We start from the raw sequence: 17,060 nt of genomic DNA, 5'->3' as shown, positions 1-17,060 counted from the left end.
TCTCCACCACTACTTCCCCTGACAGGGTCAGCTTGAAACCAGGAGGGACTTCTCTCTTCCAAGAAAAGGTAAACAACAGAACCCCAACAACCCTCATCACCACTGTGAACACCCACAGTCTTCACCACTGTGGACTTCTGCAGACCTCATAGGTACTGAGCCCAGCTGAGGGAATTGTTCAGAGTCCATATGGCTGTGTTCACCCCAAGGAAGAATCCTACACCTCCTTCATCTTTTGTAGCCCAACCTGCTACTGTGCTACACCATCTTGAAAACAGAGCCTCTCGGGGAGTGCATCCTGCTCTGTAGGCAAATAGCTACCATACCCTTCCATCCCTGAGGTTTTGTTGTCACTGTACCATGCCTGCAGGCCATCCTCAAGCCTACCTGCTACAATGCCCTACCCTTGGGGTCAAGCTGCTATGGAGCCACTCCATCCCCTGCATCCCAGTTGTTTCTGTGTCCTACTCCTCAGGGTCTAAGCTAATGCAGCACTTCACCTTCTGAGAAATAAGGACTTTGGCCAAGCAGAGCAGTCACACCTCTGACACCTGAGCCAAAGCAGCACCAGAGCTGACATGGCACCCCAATTCCCAGGGAATCCGTGCACTGGTCTAGCCAAGCAGTTGATCACCCTTGGCACCTGAAACATGCAGAGCCCCGCATCCCAGGGAAATAGAGCATTGGTTGAGCTGAACCACCCTGTCTTCCAGGTGGAACGGATGCAACACCCTACTTCCATAGAACTGGACTAGTCCCCAGAGTCTACGCTGCTGAGGCATCCCACTTCCTCAGAGAGTAGAGTCGTCATTGTGCTACTGCTTGCCCTCCAGGGCCCAAGACACAGCTGTGCTCCACCATTACTGGGTAACTGTTGTTGCTGCACGTGGCCTCACAAAACTTGGGCCTCTGCCATGTACTACCAGCCCAGGGTCCAGAGTCCCCACTGCATAGTGCCTCATTCCCCAGGGCCTGAGTTTCTGGTGTGTACTGTTGACTCTGGGACTCTTACTCCCTGGAACTCAGGCCTCTGGAGCACCCCTTCTTCTCCAGAGCTATGCCAGTTCTATGTCCTGCCTCCAGGATTAGAGTCACAGCTATATCCCTGCCCCATGGGAACAAACTGCTGTGGTGAACCTCAGCATCACAGACCCTAATTTTGTGGCCAATCTGCATCTACTCTGACCTCATAGAGTAAATGTGCAGCCCAAGGTGCTACAGAAGTTTCAAGCTCAGCACATTGGCTCCACGGCCAATCCAAGCACGCACCCTGCAGCCCAGCACTGCTGTGACTGCCTGTGGGCCATGTCAGATGAGACACCAAGAAGGATCCCCTCAGCTAGGATCCCTCCCACTGTTGGGAAAACAAGAACTAGAGGACCCCAAAAGTCCTTGCAACTGAGGATCCTAACAACTCATGCTGCCAGTACTGCTGCCACAAACTCTTAAAAGCTCAAGCCACTTAGGCACCCAAGGTCATCAATGACATTGATTATAGTTAAAGAAGATGCACAGAAATTATACCAGTGTGCCCACTCAGAACAAGAGTCACCATAACCTGCCCAACTGGTACATACAGGTGAAAGCCTTTCCCTATGAAAACCACTATGTAAAGTTTGGAAGAGGTGATTGTTCCACCAGAGGTACAGATATAAATGCTGGGAAGGACACACAAAATAGGAAAAAGCAAGGAAATGTGACACCACAAAAGAAACACAACAATTCTCCAGTAACTGACCCCAAAGAAATGAAAAGTTATAAACTGCCTAAAAAGGAATTCAAATAATGATCTTAAGGAAACTCAGTGAGACACAAGAGAATACAGATAGATAATTCAACAAAACCAGGAAAACGATTAGTTATCTGAATGAGAAGCTCAACAGAGAAAGAAATCATTTAAAAAGAACCAATCAAAAATCTTGGAGCTGAAGAATTCAATGAATGAATTAAAAAAAAAATAGAGCTGCAATAGCAGATTAGAAAAGTAGAAAAAAGAATCTGTGACTTAAAAACAAGTTTTTGAAATTAATCAGTCAGGAGAAAAAAGGAAAAAGAATGAAAAAGAGTAAAGAAAGCCTGTGGGACTTATAGGACACTATCTGGCAAACAAATTTTCACATTATGAAAGCTACAGAAGGAAAAGGGACAGTAAAAGGGACAGAAAGCTTATTTAATAAAATAATCCGTGTGTAATCCCAGTACTCTGGAAAGCCAAAATGAGAGGGTTGCTTGAGGCCAGGAGTTCAGGACAAGCCTGGGCAACATAGTGAGATCCTATCTCTACCAAAAAAACAAACAAAAAAAAATGTGTTTTAGTTAGTCAGGCATGGTGCAGCAATCTCTAAATACCAGCTATTTTTGAGAGGCTGAGGAGGGGAAGATCACTTGACCCCAAGAGTTCGAGGTTACAGTGAGCTATGTCCACGCCACTGCACTCCAGCTTGGGCAACAGAGCAAGACACTGTCTCTAAAAAAATTTTTTTTAATAAATGAAAATTGCTGAAAATTTCCCAAGTCTTGGTTGAGATACTGATATCCACAACCAGGAAGCTCAAAAGTCCCCAAACAGGTTCAACCCAAAGACATCTTTACCAAGATGCATAATCACCAAACTGTCAAAAGTAAAAGGCAAGGAGAGAATTCTAAAAACATCCAGAGAAAACTGACATGTCACATACACGGGAATCTCCATTAGATCATTAGTTGACTTCTCAACAGAAATCTTACAGGCCAAGAGAAAATGGGATGATACATTTAGACAGCTGAAAGAAAACAACTTCAGCCAAAAATACTATACCCAGCAAAGCTGTTTTTCAGAAATTAAGGTTACATAAAGACCTTCCCAGATAAGCAAAAGCTGAGGGAATTCACACCACTAGACCAGTCTTACAAGAAATGCTTAAGAGTGCCAGAACTGAAAGCAAAGGGACAATAATTACTATCATGAAAGTATGTGAAAGTATGTAATTCACCACTGGAAGTAACTTCAAAATCAAACTCAAAATACCCCAGTGCTATAATGGTGCTATATAAATCTTTCAATCTTCTAGTATAAACATAAAAAGCCAAAATGCTCAAAAACAACAGCTATAATTCAAAGTTAAGGAACACACAAAAGGTAAAAAAGTAAATTAAGGCAACAAAAATATAAATTAAGGATAGGGAAAATGTCTAGCGTACTTTTATGTGAGTAAAGTTAAGTTGTTATCAGCTTGAAATAGTCTAATAGTCTGTTTTAACTAAAAGATTCTTAATGTTAGCCCAATGGTAACCACACAAAAAATACAGTAAATATGCAAATTAGAGAGAAATGAAATAAAGCTAGGTAAACAACAAGAGGAAGAAAGGAACAAAGGATCTACAAAATAAACAGAAAACAATTAACAAAATGGCAGGAGAAAAGCCCTTTTCTAGGATGAATGTAAATGGATTAAATTCCCTAAAAAAGATATATAATGGTTGAACTGACAAAAAAAAAAAGATCCAACTACATGCTGCCTACAAGGAACTTACTTTAGCTTTAAGGATGCACACAGGCTGAAAGTAAATGAATGAAAAACATATTCCATGCAAATGGTAACCAAAAAAGAGCAGAGGTGGATACACCTATATCAGATAAAACAGATGTCAACTCAAAAACTTTCAGAAAAGACAAAGAAGGTCAGTATTTAATTATAAAAAAGTCAATTCATCAAGAGGACATAATAATTATAAATATATATGTTCCCAACATTGGAGCAACTAAATATATAAAACAAATATTAATAGACAGGAAGGGATGAAACAGCAATACAATAATAGTAGGGTACGTCAATACCTCACTTTCAACACAGATCAACCAGAGAAAGAATTAATAAAGAAATACTGAATGTGAACTATACTTTAGACCAAATGGACTTCATAAACATCTAGAATATTCCATCCAACAACAGCAAAATACATATTCTTCTCTAGTGCACATAAAACATTCTCCAGGATGGACCACATGTTAGGCTGCAAAACAAGTCCTAACAAATTTAATAATATTAAAGTCACATCAAGTGTCATTTTGACCACAATAGTATAAAACTAGAAATCAACAACAGGAGGAATTTTGGAAAATTCAAAAATATGTGAAAATTAAACAGGATGCTCCTGGGCAACCAATGGGTCAAAGAAGAAATCAAAAAGGAAATTTAAAAATATTCTGAAACAAATGACAATGGAAATAAGATATACCAATACTTACATGATGCAGCAAGAGTGGGTCTAAGAGGGAAGTTTATAGCAATAAATAACTACATTAAAAAAAGAAATATTTCAAATAAATAACTAACATTATGCATCAAGGAAATAAAAAAAGAACAAAGTAAACCCAAAATTAGCACAAAGAAGGAAAGAATACAGAAATAAATCAAATAGAAAAAACATAGGGGAAAAAAATCAATCAAACTGAGTTGGTTTTTTGAAAATCTAAATGAAATTGACAAATGCTTAAAAACACTAAGCAAAAAAGATAGAAGACTTAAATAAAATCAGAAATAAAAGTAGAGACATTACAACAGACACCACAGAAATAAAAAGAATAATAAGCAACTACTATGAACAATTATATGCCAACAAACTGGATAACCTAGAGTAAGTGAATAAATTCCTAAAAAAAATAACCAACCAAGATTAAATCAGGAAGAAGTACAAAGCCTGCACAGGTCAATAACAAACAAAGAGACTGGAATATAAACTTAAAGTCTCCCAAGGGACTAAAAAGCCCAGAACTAGACGGCTTCACAGATGAATTCTACCAAGTTTCAAAAAAGAATTAATACCAATATTTCTTAAACTCTTCCAAGGAAACACAGCTAGAGGGAATATACCTAACACATTTTCAAAGGCCAGCATCAGCTCATGCCTAATCCAGACAAAGACACCGCAAAAAAAAAAAAGAAAACTGCAAGCCAATATCTCTGATGAAAATTGGTGTAAAAAACCTCAATACCATATTAGTAAACCAAATTCAAATAGCCAAGATAGGAGAACCACCCATGTGTCCATCAAGAGATGGCTGTTTGTGTTGCTATAAAGACATACATGAGGCCCAGAGCTGAGCAGACCTAATAGATAGCTACAGAACTCTCCACCCCAAATCAACAGAATATACATTCTTCTCAGCAGCACATCGCACTTATTCTAAAATTGACCACATAACTGGAAGCAAAACACTTCTCATCAATACAAAAGAACAGAAATCACAACAAACTGTCTCTCAGACCACAGTACAATCAAATTAGAACTCAGGATTAAGAAACTCACTCAACACCGCACAACTACATGGAAACTGAACAATCTGCTCCTGAATGACTACTGGGTAAATAACTAAACGAAGGCAGAAATGAAGATGTTCTTTGAACATTCCATGCTCATGGATAGGAAGAATCAATATTGTGAAAATGGCCATACTGTCCAAGGTAATTTATACATTCAGTATCATCCCCATCAACCTACCAATGACTTTCTCCACAGAATTCAAAAAAACTGTTTTAAAGTTCATACGAAACCAAAAAAGAGCCCACGCTGCCAAGACAATCCTAAGCAAAAAGAACAAAGCTGGAGGCATCAAGCCACCTGACTTCAAACTATACTACAAGGCTACAGTAACCAAAACAGCATGGTACTGGTACCAAAACAGAGATATAGACCAATGGAACAGAACAGAGCCCTCAGAAATAACACCACACATCTACAACCATCTGATCTTTGACAAACCTGAAAAAAACAAGAAATGGGGAAAGGATTCCCTACTTAATAAATGGTGCTGGGAAAACTGGCTAGCCACATGTAGAAAGCTGAAACCGGATCCCTTCCTTACACCTTATACAAAAATTAATTCAAGATGGATTAAAGACTGAAATGTTAGACCTAAAACCATAAAATCCCTGGAAGAAAACCTAGGCAATACCATTCAGGACATACGCATGGGCAAAGACTTCATGACTAAAACACCAAAAGCAATGGCAACAGAAGCCAAAATTGACAAATGGGATCTAATTAAACTAAAGAGCTTCTGCACAGCAAAAGAAACTACCATCAGAGTGAACAGGTAACCTACAGAATGGGAGAAAATTTTGCAATCTCCTCATCTGACAAAGGGTGAATATCCAGAATCTACAAAGAACTTACACAAATTTACAAGAAAAAAATCAAACAACCCCATCAAAAAGTGGGTGAAGGATATGAACAGACACTTCTCAAAAGAAGACTTTTTTGCAGCCAACAGACATATGAAAAAATGCTCATCATTACTGGTCATGAGAGAAATGCAAATCAAAAACACAATGAGATACCATCTCATGCCAGTTAGAATGGTGATCATTAAAAAGTCAGGAAACAACAGGTGCTGGAGAGGATGTGGGGAAATAGGAACACTTTTACACTGTTGGTGGGACTGTAAACTAGTTCCACCATTGTGAAGACAGTGTGGCGACTCCTCAAGGATCTAGAACTAGGAATACCATTTAACCCAGCGATCTCATTACTGGGTATATACCCAAAGGATTATAAATCATGCTGCTATAAAGACACATGCACACATATGTTTATTACGGCACTATTCACAATAGCAAAGACTTGGAACCAACCCAAATGTCCATCAGTGATAGACTGGATTAAGAAAATGTGGCACATATACAGCATGGAATACTATACAGCCATAAAAAAGGATGAGTTCATGTCCTTTGTAGGGCCATGGATGAAGCTAGAAACCATCATCCTGAGCAAACTATCACAAGGACAGAAAACTAAACACTGCATGTTCTCACTCATAAGTGGAAGTTGAACAATGAGAACACTTGGACACAGGGTGGGGAACCTCACACACCAGGGCCTGTTGTGGGGTGAGAGGGAGGGGGAAGGGATAGCATTAAGAGAAATACCTAACGTAAATGACAGGTTAATGCATGCAGCACACCAACATGACACATGTATACATATGTAACAAACCTGCACTTTGTGCGCATGTACCCTAGAACTTAAAGTATAAGAATAATAATAATAATAAAGATGTTCTCTGAAACCAATAAGAACAAAGCTACAATGTACCAGAATCTCTGGGGCACATTTAAAGTGGTGTGTAGAGGGAAATTTATAGCACTAAATGCCCACAAGAGAAAGCAGGAAAGACCTAAAATCAACACCCTAAGATCACAATTAAAAGAATTAGAGAAGCAAGAGCAAACACATTCAAAAGCTAGCAGAAGGCAAGAAATAACTAAGATCAAAGCAGAACTGAAGGAGATAGAGACACAAAAAACCCTTCAAATAATCAATGAATCCAGGAGCTGGTTTTTTGAAAAGATAGCAAAATAGATACATGGCTAGCAAGACTAATAAAGAAGAAAAGAGAGAAGAATCAAATAGATGAAATAAAAAATGATAAAGGGGATATCAACACCAATCCCACAGAAATACAAATTACCATCAGAGAATACTATAAACACTTCTACTCAAATAAACTAGAAAATCTAGAAGAAATGGATAAAGTCCTGGACACATACACCCTCCCAAGACTAAACCAGGAAGAAGCTGAATCTCTGAATAGACCAATAACAGGCTCTGAAATTGAGGCAATAATTAATAGCTTACCAACCAAAAAAAGTCCAGGACCAGACAGATTCACAGCCAAATTCTACAGGAGGTACAAAGAGGAGCTAGTACCATTCCTTCTGAAACTATTCCAATGAATAGAAAAAGAGGGAATCCTTCCTAACTCATTTTATGAGGCCAGCATCATCCTGATACCAAAGCCTGGCAACAACAAATAAAGAGAATTTTAGGCCAATATCCCTGATGAACACGGATGGAAAAATCCTCAATAAAATACTGGCAAACCAAATCCAGCAGCACATCAAAAAGTTTATCCACCACAATCAAGTTGCCTTCATCCTTGGGATGCAAGGCTGATTCAACATACGCAAATCAATAAACGTAATCCAAACAGAACCAACGAAAAAACCACATGATTATCTCAACAGATGCAGAAAAGGACTTCAAAAAAATTCAACAGCCTTTCATGCTAAAAACTCTCAATAAACTAGGTATTGCTGAAACGTATCTCAAAATAATAAGAGCTATTTATGACAAACCCACAGCCAGTATCATACTGAATGGGCAAAAATTGGAAGCATTCCCTTTGAAAACCAGCACAAGACAAGGATGCCCTCTCTCACCACTCCTATTCAACATAGTATTGGAAGCTCTGGCCAGGGCAAAAAGGAAAGAGAAAGAAATAAAGCGTATTCAAATAGGAAGAGAGGAATTCAAATTGTCTCTGTTTGCAGATGACATGATTGTATATTTAGAAAATCCCATCGTCTCAGCCTAAAATCTCCTTAAACTGATAAGCAACTTCAGCAAAGTCTCAGGATACAAAATCAATGTGCAAAAATCACAAGCATTCCTGTACACCAAGAACAGACAGAGAGCCAAATCATGAGTGAACTCCCATTCACAATTACTACAAAGAGAATAAAATACCTAGGAATCCAACTTACAAGGGATGTGAAGGACCTCTTCAAGGAGAACTACAAACCACTGCTCAACGAAAAAAAAGAGGACACAAACAAATGAAAGAACATTCCATGCTCATGGATAGGAAGAATCAATATCGTGAAAATGGCCATACTGCCCAAGGTAATTTATAGAGTCAATGACATCCCCATCAAGCTACCAATGACTTTCTTCACAGAAATGGAAAAAACTACTTTAAAGTTTATATGGAACCAAAAAAGAGCCTGCATAGCAAAGAAAATCCTAAGCAAAAAGAACAAAGCTGGAGGCATCAAGCTACCTGACTTCAAACTATACTACAAGGCTACAGTAACCAAAACAGCATGGTACTGGTACCAAAACAGAGATATAGATCAATGGAACAGAACAGAGCCCTCAGAAATAACGCCACATATCTACAACTATCTGATCTTTGACAAACCTGAGAAAAACAAGCAATGGGGAAAGGATTCCCTATTTAATAAATGGTGCTGGGAAAACTGGCTAGCCATATGTAGAAAGCTGAAACTGGATCCCTTCCTTACACCTTATACAAAAATTAATTCAAGATGGATTAAAGACTGAAATGTTAGACCTAAAACCATAAAATCCCTGGAAGAAAACCTAGGCAATACCATTCAGGACATACGCATGGGCAAAGACTTCATGACTAAAACACCAAAAGCAATGGCAACAGAAGCCAAAATTGACAAATGGGATCTAATTAAACTAAAGAGCTTCTGCACAGCAAAAGAAACTACCATCGGAGTGAACAGGCAACCTACAGAATGGGAGAAAATTTTGCAATCTCCTCATCTGACAAAGGGCTAATATCCAGAATCTACAAAGAACTTAAACAAATTTACAAGAAAAAATCAAACAACTCCATCAAAAAGTGGACAAAGGATATGAACAGACACTTCTCAAAAGAAGACATTTATGCAGCCAACAGACATATGAAAAAATGCTCATTATCACTGGTCATCAGAGAAATGCAAATCAAAACCACAATGAGATACCATCTCATGCCAGTTAGAAGGGCGATCATTAAAAAGTCAAGAAACAACAGATGCTGGAGAGGATGTGGGGAAATAGGAATGCTTTCACACTGTTGGTGGGAGTGTAAATTAGTTCAACCATTGTGGAAGACAGTGGTGATTCCTCAAGGATCTCGAACTAGAAATACCATTTGACCCAGTGATCCCATTACTGGGTATATACCCAAAGGATTATAAATCATGCTGCTGTAAAGACACATGCACACGTATGTTTACTGCAGCACTATTCACAATAGCAAAGACTTGGAACCAACCAAAATGTCCATCAATAATAGACTGGATAAAGAAAATGTGGCACATATACACCATGGAATATTATGCAGCCATAAAAAAGGATGAGTTCATGTCCTTTACAGGGACACGGATGAAGCTGTAAATCATCATTCTCAGCAAACCATCACAACAACAGAAAACCAAACACCGCATGTTCTCACTCATAAGTGGAAGTTGAACAATGAGAACACATGGACACAGGGAGGGGAACATCAAACACGGGGTCCTGTTGGGGGCAGGGGGGCTGGGAGAGAGATAGTGTTAGGAGAGATACCTAATGTAAATGACGAGTTGATAGGTACAGCAAACCAACACAGCACATGTATACCTATGTAACAAACCTGCACGTTGTACACATGTACCCTAGAACTTAAAGTATAATAATAATAATTTTTAAAAAAGAAATATATGAGGCTCGGTAATTTATAAAGAAAAGTGGCTTAATTGGCTCACAGTTCTGCAGGAGGTACAAGCGCGGCACCAAAATCTGCCCAGCTTCTAGTGAGAGCCTCAGGAAACTTACAATCATGGCAGAAGGCAAAAAGGGAGGACATCACATGGTGAGACTGGGAACAAGAGAACGAGGAGGTAAAGGAACTACTTTCAAACAACCAGATCTTGTGTGAACTCAGTGAACAAGAACTCACTTATCACAACAGGATGGTAATAAATCATTCATGAGGGACCCGCCCCCATGATCCAATCACCTCCCACCAGTCCCCACCTCCAACACTGGGAATCACATTTCAACATGAGCTGGAGGGGACAAACACCCAAACCATATCAACAGATGAATGGATAAAGAAACTGTGATATATACAGGTTGAGCATCCCTAATCCAAAAATCTGAAATTCTAAATCTTCTAAAATAGAAAACTTTTGGAGTACCAACATGATCAAAAGAAATGCTCATTGGAACATTTTGGTCTTCAGGTTTTTGAATTTGGGATGCTCAACCAAGTAAGTATATAATACAAATATTCCAAAATCCAAAAATATCTGAAATCCACAACACTTCTGGTCCCAACCACTTCAAATAAGAGATAGTCACCTTGTATATACAATGGAATACTATTTAGCCTTATAAAGGGAGATCTTGCCATTTGCTACAACATAGATGAATCTAGAGGACATTATGCTGAATGAAATAAATCAGACACAGAAAGAAAATTACTGCATGATCTCACTTATACATGGGATCTCGGGAAAAAAAGTCAAATATACAAGGACAGAGAATAAAACAGCAATTACCAATGGGCAGGGTCTGGGGAGGAAATGTGAAATATAGGTCAATGGATACAAAGGAGCACACATGTAGGATGAACAAGTCTAAAGATCTAATGTATAACACAAGGACTATAGCTAATTATAGTGTAATGTATTCAGGATTTTTGTTAAATGGGTAGACTGTGGCTGCTCCTGCTGCACACACACAAAATAAGAAACTATGTGAGATGATGGATATGAAGCAGTATAATGTTCTCAGTAGTCTATGAAAAATTGAAGATATAATTGCTAGTACAACCAGTAAAAATAATAATTCAAAGAGGTATAGCTAATAAGCCAACAAGTAAATTAAAATGAAATTCCTACAAATATTCTCTTGGAGTCAACAGAAGGCAAAAAAAAGGACTAGAGGAAACAATAAATAATAAAATCATAGACCTAAATGCAACCGTATCAATAATTATGTTATTTTAATACAACTTATATATACTCATATATTTTATCACCCCAAGTTACAAATTAATTGGACCAAGCCCTCCAATTAAAAGATAGAGATTGCAACAGCCTCCCATAGTACTAGGATTACAGACATGAGCCACTGCACGTGGCCCCTTTCTATTTTTATTTATTTATTTTTTAAGTGAACTGTAAAACAGCCTCAGTCAGATCCTTCAGGAACTATTACAGAAGAAGGCACTGTTATTACAGGAGATGAAAGTTCCATGTGCATTATTGCCCCTAAGACCTTCAAGTGGGACAAGATGTGGAAGTGGAAGATGATGATATTGATGATCCTGACCCTGTGTAGGCCGAGGCTAATGTATGTGTTTATGTCTTCATTTTTAACAAAAAAAGTTTAAAAAGTAAAAAACAAATAAATCTTAAAAACAGAAAAACACTTACAGAATAAGAATACAAAGAAAGAAAATATTTTTGTACAACTGTATAATGTGTTTGTGTTTAAGCTAAGTGTTACTACGAAAGCTTCAAAAAGTTTTTAAAAATTTAAAGTTTATCAAGTAAAAATATTACAGTTAGAAGGAATAAGATCTAGTATTTGGTAGCATAATAGTACAATACAGTTAACAATAATTTATTGTACATTTCAAAATAACTAAAAGAGTAGAATTAGAATGTTCCTAATACAAACAAATGATAAATGCTTGAAGTGATGGATATCCCAATTACCTTGATGTCATTACACACTGTATGCCTGGTTCAAAATATCACATGTACCCCATAAATATGTACTATTATGTACCCATAATGCTTAAAATAAAAAATTTTAAAAATAAGTAAAGGGAAATTTTTTTAAAAAGAAAAAAAGTTACAGTAAGCTAAGGTTAATTTATTATTAAAGAAAAATTTTTTCTATACATTTAGTGTTGCCTAAGTGTACGGTGTTTATAAAGTCTACGGTAGTGCACAGTAATGTCCTAGGTCTTCACTTACCATTTGCTCAGTGGCTCACAGAGAGCAACTTCCAGTCCTGCCACCTTCATTCTTGCTAAGTACCCTATACAGGTGTATCATTTTTTATCTTTCAGACCATATTTTTACCACATCTTTTCTGTTTAGATATGTTTAGATACACAAATACCTACCACTATGTTAAAATTGCCTATAGTAGTCACTACAGTAACATGCTGTAAAGGTTTGTAGCCTAACAGAAATGGGCTATACCATACAGCCTAGGTGTGTAGTAGGCTATACCATTTAGGTTTGTGTAAGTATACTTGATAACATTCACACAATGATGAAATGACACATTTCTGAGAATATATCCCCATCGTTAAGCAACACATGACTATATACATAAACACAAACCATCATAATGAACCAGTGATCTATCTCACTTGACCCAGTTGTTGATAATTCATACAGTCATCTAGTATGTATTATCTACTATGTGCTTAGGTGCTTGGGACACAAAAGCATTCAAAAGAGACAAAAATCTCTGTCCCTGACATTTTACATTCTTTGAAGGGTGGGGAGAGGAGCCAAGGGGAGCGGAGAATAAACATAATGATTAAGTAAATTATATAACATGTTAGAAGGTGATAAATGTTGTAGAAAAAAGTAAAATAGAACGAGGTGTTGCAATTTTAAGCAGGGTAGTCCTCACTGAGAAGGAAGCATTGAGAAAATACTTTGAGCAAAGTAGATAAGGGAGTTAGCCATCTAAGAAAAATCGTTCTAGGTAGTGATAAAAGCTAGTGCTAAACTAGACCATACTTGACTTGCTCAAGCATGGAGTAGAGTGAGCAAGGGAGATAATAACAAGAGATGAAATCAAAGCAAACTGGAAAGGAGGAAAGGCACATTTGGAGGGCCTTACAGGCCATTTGGAGGAATCAATGCAAGGTTTCTGAACAAAGTAGAAACATAATTTGATTTTGGTTATAAAAGCCCCAAAAAATGTTTTATGGAAGGTGTTTCAAGGCATATACTCAAAATGAGAAAAATCTCCCCTGAATATCAAGAATATCTTATTTATAAATTATCATTAATCAAAGTTTTCTTTGTTCTATTTCTAAACTACTTCATTCAAACTTAAAGGGGTATTTTTCAAGTTAAATATCCCGAAATTTGTTAGTTCACACAAATGTACTTCACCACTTGTACTGCCTTTCGACCTTCTTTTTTTTTTTTTTTGAGACAGGGTCTCGCCTGTCACCCAGGCTGGAGTGCAGTGGTGCGATCTCAGCTCATTGCAACTTCCGCCTCCCAGGTTCAAGTGATTCTCATGCCTCAGCCTCCTGAGTAACTGGGATTATAGGTATATGCCATCACGCCCAGCTAGTTTTTGTATTTTTAGTAGAGACGGGGTTTCACCATGTTGCCCAGGCTCGTGTCGAACTCCTGAGCTCAGGCGATCTGCCTGCCTCAGCCTCCCAAAGTGCTAGGATTACAGGCATGCGCCACCATGCCCAGCCTCAACCTTCATTTTCAATCCATTATAATCTATTTTTAATCCAATTTAAATTAGAAAATGAGCTTATTGTTACATGAAGTCTTTCCTCACCTTGCTTATTATAGCCACCATTCTCTAAGTCTTTTCCTTCTTGAATTATGGGAACAGTAACTATACTTCTCTACTTCATTTTCAGGTACATCAGAAACGTATCTGTGACTTATTTAAGACTGAGTCTGGGCCAGGCACAGTGGCTCAAGCCTGTAATCCCAGCACTTTGGGAGGCCAAGGCAGGTGGATCACCTGAGCTCAGGAGTTTGAGGCCAGCCTGGCCAACATGGTGAAACCACACGTCAGCTAAAAATACAAAAATTAGCTGGGCATGGTGGCACATGCCCGAAATCCCAGCTACTTAGGAGGGTGAGGCAGGAGAACTGCTTGAACCTGGGAGGCGGAGGTTGCAGTGAGCCCAAGACCACGCCATTGCACTCTGGCCTGGGTGACAAAAGCGAAACTCTGACTCAAAAAAAAATAAAGACTGAGTCCGGCCAGGCACAGTGGCTCATGCCTGTAATCCCTGCCCCTTGGGAGGCTAAGGAAGGAAGATCACTTGAGGCAAAAGTTAAGACCAGCCTGGGCAACACAGCAAGACCCCATCTCTACAAAAATAAAAATACTGGCTGGGTGTGGTGCTTCACATCTGTAATCCCAGCACTTTTGGAGGCCAAGGTACAAGGATCGCTTGAACCCAGGAATTCAAGACCAGCCGAGGCAACATAGTGAGATGAGACCCTGTCTCTACAAAAATTTTAAAAAGTAGCAGGGCATGATGGCAGATGCCTGTAGTCCCAACTACTCAGGAGGCTGAGGTGGAAGGATCACTTGAGCCTAAGAGATCAAGACTGCAGTGACCGCACTCTAGCCTGGGTGACAGAATAAAACCCTGTCTCAAAAAAAAAAAAATACAAATACAAAAATTAGCCAGGCATGATAGCACACACCTGTAGTCCCAACTATTAATACTTAGGAGGCTGAAGTGGGAGGATTGGTTGAGCCTAAGAGGTCTAGGCTGCAGTAAGCTATGACTACACCACTGCACTAAAGCCTGAACAATAGAAAGAGAATCTGTCTCTTTAAAAAAGTAATAAATAAGACTAAGTCAGTGTCTTCAGAGAACAGATTATCTTAAATAGATGCAAAAGGCAGTTTGTATCACACAATGGGTTATTTCTCTAATCTTTCTCTTATTTTTATCTGTAATTAAGCTCAACTGACATTTTTTAAAGCAACTCAAAGGACTTTATGATAATGTATTGATTTGATCCCATAAACTTGACATTTTACTATCAGAACTACGTATATAGCCTGAAATCTGGATGATGTCATAGTCATTAATGAAAATGCCAAGAGCCTATCACCGATTCATTTTCATCCAGAGAAGTCTATTCCTACGTAGCTTTCACTTCATAAATATATACTTTTCCCACAATTCTACTATAATCTAGAGGTTTTTGTTTGGTTTTGTTTTCTAAGGAGAGAAACCCACAGAGAAGGAAAACATATATTTTAAACTACATTTGAGAAAGCAGACTTTTTAAAAGAACAAAATTTGCTAGTTCTCTTCCCATTATCATTACTATTTATTTTTTCAGCTATATTCCACCCACATTTAAAGTCTCTAAAATGTTCTTAGAAAGGAATTTGGTAAGATCTAAGGATAAACCTCTAGGTCTCAGTATAATTTATACCAACTTACTATGACATCTTCAGCCATTCATCACCTTCTGGTTTCCAATCTCCTTTTAACAACCTCTCAAAATTCGTTATAATGGTACCACCTGCACCTAAAAATATGAAAATAAAACAAGAATATTTGGCCAAATTTTCCTGTAAAACATATTTAAAGGGAGCCATAATTCTATCACCTGATAAAACATTCCAAGAGGATTCCCAAAATATAACTCTTGGAAAGAAGAAAAAAGTTGCCTTGTACATTTAGGGTACTAAAACAACTGCAATTCTTCCCTTTCACCAGCACGGCAACTGTTAAAACTGGTGCCTCGGGCACAAAGATATGGTTAGAGATTTGTTTCAGAACTGAAAAATAAAATCCTCTGCTTTATCATTTCCTTTCCTGATATGACTGGTTTTAGGTGCAGTATACTGTAAAAAGAGGTTAGAGAGATTTGTTCAATTCCTACATACAAAACAAAAAGGCAAGTGATGTAAAGTTCAATGATCATGAACCCATAGTCAATCATATTTACTATTTCTAGTAATTCTGAATGAAAAAAACACAGAAAAGACAGAGCAACATGTTTTATTCACATGTACCACATAATTTCTTATGTAAACTTATTTTATTTACAGAGGCACTATACCTTAATTAACTATAAATCTTTCTGGTTCTGGGGATCTTAATCAAACCAATCATAAAAATTTTCTATCATAAGATAGTCAGGCTCAAAATAATGGCTTATGACTAGTACTAGTTTTGAATTAACTTTACCAGCCAACAGAAACAAGGTTTTTACCTTCCAAAAAGTCTCTGTTATTAAAGTATGTGATCCATTAATGTAACTAGAGAATTGTTCAGTAATGGTATTAATAATACACCAATAACAGAATATTTATGAACACATATTGTTAATATTACCTCGGGCCCATCCAATAGCTATCATGACTATCCAGCCATTTTTGTAATAGCTATTAGCATGTGTGACTCCACCTACTATTTTCCAAGTTCTGGTCACTTCCTTCATTCCCGAAGCCAGTAGTTGAACAGGTAGATATGAATAGCCCTGGGAAACTAGGTCATGCGGGCAAAAAAATGTAATATACCTGAAAACAAAATGTAAACATTTTAATATATTAATGGAATCGGAAGAACAGAAATTAAAATCTAACCTAACAGCAAAAACAATTTGGCAAAACACAACGAATGGAATTCTCCATATAAACATTTAACTTGATTTCAATAAAAGCACAACTTGGGTAGGGAGGCAATTTTTTAAATCACATGAAACATACGTCATCTGCCAAAAAGTCATGATCAGAGAAGAATATAA

At 37.8% G+C, this 17,060-nt stretch overlaps 1 protein-coding gene across 2 annotated transcripts in view; it reads right to left on the bottom strand.

The window, feature by feature from the left end:
- TMEM38B (transmembrane protein 38B) overlaps positions 1-17,060 on the bottom strand; it is a 90,578-nt gene that overhangs the window by 40,912 nt on the left and 32,606 nt on the right. For both annotated transcript variants that reach the window (XM_054500387.1, XM_063649784.1), the window contains exons 3-4: positions 16,649-16,833; positions 15,749-15,836 (exon numbers count right to left, since the gene is read on the bottom strand). In XM_054500387.1, coding sequence (XP_054356362.1) covers positions 15,749-15,836; positions 16,649-16,833 — 273 coding nt within the window. The remainder of the gene's footprint in view (positions 1-15,748; positions 15,837-16,648; positions 16,834-17,060) is intronic.

The sequence above is a fragment of the Pongo pygmaeus genome, chromosome 13 (genome assembly GCF_028885625.2).
Source record: "Pongo pygmaeus isolate AG05252 chromosome 13, NHGRI_mPonPyg2-v2.0_pri, whole genome shotgun sequence".
Classification (NCBI taxonomy): Eukaryota; Metazoa; Chordata; class Mammalia; order Primates; family Hominidae; genus Pongo; species Pongo pygmaeus.
Note: the sequence above shows the minus strand (reverse complement) of the source record. Positions and strands in the feature narration are given on the sequence as shown.